Source organism: Buceros rhinoceros, unplaced genomic scaffold (genome assembly GCF_000710305.1).
Source record: "Buceros rhinoceros silvestris isolate BGI_N320 unplaced genomic scaffold, ASM71030v1 scaffold46814, whole genome shotgun sequence".
Lineage (NCBI taxonomy): Eukaryota > Metazoa > Chordata > Aves > Bucerotiformes > Bucerotidae > Buceros > Buceros rhinoceros.
Genome location: NW_010407368.1, coordinates 1,048 through 6,563, shown reverse-complemented (window position 1 = coordinate 6,563; position 5,516 = coordinate 1,048). Strand labels below are relative to the sequence as shown.

Sequence of the window (5,516 nt, the reverse complement as noted above, 5' to 3'; positions counted from 1 at the left end):
CCTCTCCCGCAGGCACGAAGCGCGCTGCCGCCGCCGCCGCCTCGTCCTTCCACAGCAGCGCCGGGGCCCGCGCCAAGGAGGACTATTACCAGGTGCTGGGGGTGCCCCGCAACGCCACCCAGAAGGAGATCAAGAAGGCCTACTACCAGGCATGTCCGACCGCGGGGAGCCGGCTGGAGGAGCCGTAGCTGCCCGCAGCCTCTCCTGTGGGCAAAGAGCAAACCCTCCTTTGAACCTGCTGTGCTTGGACCCGCTGGGGACAAGGAGGGGAGGGGGGCAGTGGGAAAGCTGGCACATCGGTTTGGGAATCCCTTTGGAAGCGTGGTCCGCCTGGGCTGTCTTCTCGGGTCTCCTTCCAGAACGTCCTGGGATTGCAGAGGCAGTCAGGAGCAGCTTCTGTAGTTCCTTATATTGGGGTGGTAATGGAAAAGGAAGGTGTCTGGTTCCCTAGAATACAGATTGTGAATGCCAGGCTTGGCCTAAAGCATTCTTCCTGGCATGCAAGATAGGCTAAATTAAATGACCTATGTCTGTCACTAATAATTTGATTTTTGGTGTTTAGCTGGCAAAGAAATACCACCCTGACACAAACAAGGATGACCCTAAAGCTAAAGAGAAGTTCTCTCAGCTGGCAGAAGCCTATGAGGTAAAACGCAGGATTTTATTGTCACGAAAAGGAGGAAAGACCGGAGGGTGGATGGGTGAAGGGTTTCTCGCGTGTTTCCTGTAAAACCACGGCTATTTTGATGTCTAGTTCTTCAGGCACAAGTGTCCCAGCGGTGCCTCCAGGAGATCACTTAGCTCAAGTATCTGATAGAGCCGAGTGTGGTTTTTTTACTCGCTCTTAGCAGTGATGCTGCGGTCACTGCTGTGGAGTTAGCAGTAAGCTTAAATAAACAGACGAATCCTCCTGTCAGCAGTTACCGGCTGTTTGAGGCAGAGAGACCTTCTACCGCGCTCCCCCAGCCCCGAGTCTTCCTGCTACTTAATGTGCTCAGAAATCGTCTGGTGCTGGTTTTAGCTCTCTTGGGTTTCCCCATGTCCCCAGTGCTCTTTATCACCAGTTTCCACCCCCAGCATTAACTCTGCGGGGTCCTGATGGCACCGTTTGCCCTGGCAGGTCTTGAGTGACGAGGTGAAGCGGAAGCAGTACGACGCGTACGGCACGGCTAGTTTTGACACCGGCGCGGCGGGCGCTGGCGCTGGGCGGCAGTACTGGAGCAGTGGCCCGTCGATGGACCCCGAGGAGCTCTTCAGAAAAATCTTCGGCGAGTTTTCGGGATCCCCGTTTGGTGATTTCCAGAACGTCTTTGACCAGCCGCAGGAGGTAGGGAGCGCGTTTATTTTCCACGTAATGACATGAAAATGAGAAACGGAAGCCAGAGAGGGGCGGCAGCCTGGCAGAGTGCGCTCTGGGAGCAAGCCCCGGTGAAGCATTTGCTCCTGCGAACGTCAGCACGTGCCTGTCCCCTTGTACGGGGTGCAGAGACATGTGTCTTTGTTAACACACCTCCAGGCAGAATATTTTTCCGGGATTTCATCTGGTTCACTGACACCACTTGCTGCCAAACAATCCTGTCCTTGCAGAGGCGTCTTTTCTGCCGTGTGTGGATTTACATGGGTCTGCTTTGATCTGTAGTGCTAAAAAACCACAAAGTACCTTTTAACCATCAGACGAGCCTTCCAGCGGTAGGTTTGGCTCCTTTGCTGGCGCAGGTTTGCAACTTAATTGGCTTAACTGTGCGGTGGAGGCCGTAACGAAACCACCGTCTTGTTCTTTGTACCACGGCTAAATGCGCTTTCAGGTTTTGGCGGAGTTGGCCCACGCGCTGCCTCCAGAAAGGTTTGGTATTCGCTACCTCTGGCTTTACTAAAATGGCCTTTTCTGTTAGAAGCAGCGTTTCCAGTTTTGCACAGCAGCTTTGATGACTTCCCTTGGTAAGCACAGAGTTGATGGAGGAAGAGCAGGTAGAGCACTGGCACTGACAGCTCCACCCTCACCTTCGCTGCCGCCTCATTAAACACAACCTTCAGAAATAGGCAGCGTTTTCCCGAGAGCAGAAAAATACTTGACTTCTGTGTTTCCTCCCTCCTTTTCTATTTTTAAATCTCGTTTTGGCTACGCAGCTGCTCATCAGGCTGGTGTCATCACGGCCCCTGTAGTGTCTGCTGTCCTTCTGCACCCCTTTTTATTTATATGAGACAGACTGTGGCTTCCCTAGGCGAGGCAGAACCCGTCCGAACCCATTTCTTCCTCTCTCCATCACCGGGATGTGTTTTGAGCCTCGTTCGATCTGTGCCCCATCCACTGTCAGGGTGTTCAAGACCCCGTGGCACCTCAGCTGTTGATCGGCGTCCCTCTGTCTTCCCTGTACAGTATATCATGGAACTCACGTTCACCCAGGCTGCGAAAGGGGTCAACAAGGAGATTGTGGTGAACATCAACGACTCCTGTGAGCGCTGCCACGGGCAAGGCCACGAGCCTGGCACCAAGGCCCAGCGCTGTCACTACTGCAGCGGCACCGGCATGGTGAGTGCTTTGTAGGGCACAGGTTCTGCTGTGCTTCTCGTTGGGGCAAGTCAGTCCCTTCCACAGCTAAAACTCCTCACTGCACTTGTTGGCTTGATGTGAACCGAACTTGCGCGGTTTGGCCCAGAGCTTAGTGTCCATGACGTCCCCCTGGACTCGGCAGTAATTCACGCGAGGGGATTGTCCTTGGACTCCTCCAAAGGCAGATGTTTGTAGTTCCTGGTGAAGTAGCGCTTAAAGGAGCTTTGCTCCGGCTTGCGCATGAAATCCCAGAGCCGGGAAGTGTTGCACATCCCTCCCCCTGGGGAAGGGGCACGTGTGGCAGTGGCGATTTTCAGTGGCAGTCGAGATGGGATGGCATTTGAACCTGATCCCGCTTCCCCTGGCAGCGTCCTTGTTGGGTTCCAAGGCCGGTGTCTGCTCACCCCTCACTGAAGGGTATCGCTGTCCTGCCAGCTGCTGTTAGAGGGACTCAGATGTTTTGTGGGTGTCAAAAGTACCGTCTCGGTACTAAACATCCGTGTTCCCTTCACTAGGAGACAATAAACACCGGCCCTTTTGTCATGCGATCCACGTGCCGGCGATGCGGCGGCCGCGGTGCCATCATAACGACGCCATGCGTGGTCTGCCGAGGAACGGGGCAAACCAAGCAGAAGAAGACGGTGGTGGTTCCCGTGCCAGCCGGTTAGTGAGGTGCCGCGGTCAGTGACCGGTCGCGTCCGCTGGGCCCCAGCGAGGCTCGGCGGGGCTGCAGGTGCTCCAGTGACCTGCGCATTATAACGTGGGTAATGTCCCCTTGGTGTTTGTCTCTGATCACAGGTGTCGAGGATGGGCAGACCGTTCGGATGCCCGTGGGGAAGAAGGAGATCTTCATCACGTTCCGGGTACGTACCCTTACACCGCTGGCTGCTTTCAGTGTTTACGGTGGCTGCTTGTTCCCTCGCAACTGCCTGGGGAGCGACGGACTGAATGGGGGACGGAGGAGGAAGAGCGAGTGATCCTTCAAAACAGCTGAGGGTAACGCGATCCCCGTGAACTTTCCGAGCTGGCAGGGGATGGGCATTGTCACGAGTGGCGTAGCGCTGGGGCTGCTCGTGGAGAGCCGCGCTGCTCGTCCCAGGACCAGGCCTTTACAGCAGCGTGTGTTGAAACGCAGAGCAGCGCTTGATGCCCCGAGTCTTTGGCTGGGGAACGTGACGGGGCTGTCTAGGAGCAGGGAGGCCCGTGAGAGGCTGGTCAAGCGTCCTTGTGCAGACGGGTGTGAGGTGCTGCTCAGCACGTGTTTTCTTCTCCTGTAGGTATCCTGTCACAGAGGAAGTTTTTTTCAGTGCCCTTTTTTGTGGCGCAGGGGGGTTCAATCCTCTTGCAGCTTGTGAGGCCACTGCAAGGTGCTTCCTCCCTCTTGGGGCTTTCCCCTGTTAGGGAACGGGGCAGGCACCGTCTCCTCTGCCTCTGCAGAATCAAACTGACACAGATAAACCCAGAGCAGGGTTAGGGGAGGGTGTTGCCGAGGCAGGACTTGGGCCTCCTCTGAGGCCTCCGGCTCATCTGTTATGTCGAGATCGGTCTTTTTCTAAAAGACTGAACGTTTGCCTGCGAAAAGTGGACGGTAAAGGCCTGACTACAGCAGTCCGTTGCGTTTTCTTCTGAGAACCTTCAAAGCCGTTTCCTGGGAGATCTCTGTGGTGGTGTGCTGACCTCTCTGGAACCACCTGCCTTTCAGGTTCAGAAGAGCTCGGTGTTCCGAAGGAACGGGGCAGACATCCACTCGGACCTCCTCATTTCAATAGCACAGGCTGTCCTGGGGGGCACAGCCCGGTGTCGAGGCCTGTACGACACCATCAACATCACGGTAAGTACCACTGGACACGTGCGCCTACCGGAGCGCTCCCGGCCTGCTTCGAAGCTCGCTGGAGGAGCAGTTAATTGTTACAGACACGTAATTACTGTATAGGCAGTGAAACCAGAGTAATAAACGAGGCACTGCTGTGGTTGTAGATACCCCCTGGGATTCAGCCAGACCAGAAAATTCGAATGAGCGGCAAGGGCATCCCCAGGGTGAACAGTTATGGCTACGGAGACCACTACATCCACATCAAGATAAAAGTCCCGCAGTAAGTGGAGCTAACATGGGTTTTGCTGAAATCTTGAACTTTCTGCAAAAAAAAGTTGTTTGGAAAGATTTTGTGAAAATTCCTTACCGTGTTATCAAGGTGAAATGCGGCGGGTCGCACCTCTCCCCTTCCCCTGGGGCTGTTCTGCACAGAGTGCTCATTTCAGAGCACCGTGGTGACGATTCTCAGTGTGTGCCGGCCGTGTTCGTCTTGTGCTTGAGTAGCTGCCCCCGGCGCGTGCGGCTGGGGGAGGTTCAGGGGGTCCCTAATCACCACCCTGTGTCGGACCTGCAGGAGGCTGACGGATCGCCAGAGAGCCTTAATGATGAGCTACGCCGAGGACGAGACGGACGTGGAGGGCACGGTGAACGGGGTCACGAACACGGCGTCAGGTGAGCGGTGGGAACTTGCCGAGGGTTCCTGGGGAGGATGGTGAGAGGAGGAGCTGAAGGGGAGCGCTGCTGTCAGCGCTGCGCCCGGCCGTGCTCCGTGAACGTTCACCAGTGCTGAGCGCTGGCTCCAGACAGCGTCCGGCATGACGGAGGGAGCGAAGTCACCCGGGAGCTTTGTGAAGCTGCTCCGTCAGCTCCAGATCAAAACTGGATCCAGCGATCACGTCTGCAGTCTGGGGGGTGAGGTCCCTGGGAGCTAAAGGCAGAACGCGCGGTCGAACAGGAAGGCAACAGCCTTGTCCTTCACTACTGGAAAACAATTTTTTCGTTGCGCGTCTTGGAACAGTGACCTTGTTGAAGCCAGCTGGATTTATTCCTATGCTCAAAACCAAACCGTCCGTCTCGGACTGTACAGTGAGAGTCTTTCAAAGCTGCTGCCTGATCCCAGGGCTCGGGTCCTCCCCACCAAAGCCTGCAGAA

General features: G+C 55.8%; 1 protein-coding gene across 1 annotated transcript; it reads left to right on the top strand.

Annotated features, from left to right (window-relative positions):
• Window positions 1-8: 8 nt before the first annotated feature.
• DNAJA3 (DnaJ (Hsp40) homolog, subfamily A, member 3) lies at window positions 9-5,080 on the top strand (the record flags this gene model as incomplete). The annotated part of the gene is made up of 9 exons (XM_010134432.1): window positions 9-149; window positions 563-646; window positions 1,121-1,327; window positions 2,378-2,530; window positions 3,067-3,214; window positions 3,350-3,414; window positions 4,254-4,382; window positions 4,529-4,644; window positions 4,939-5,080. Coding segments are annotated over 9 exons (1,185 nt in total), but the record flags the coding sequence as incomplete, so codon positions are not given.
• Between the last annotated feature and the right edge of the window lie 436 nt (window positions 5,081-5,516).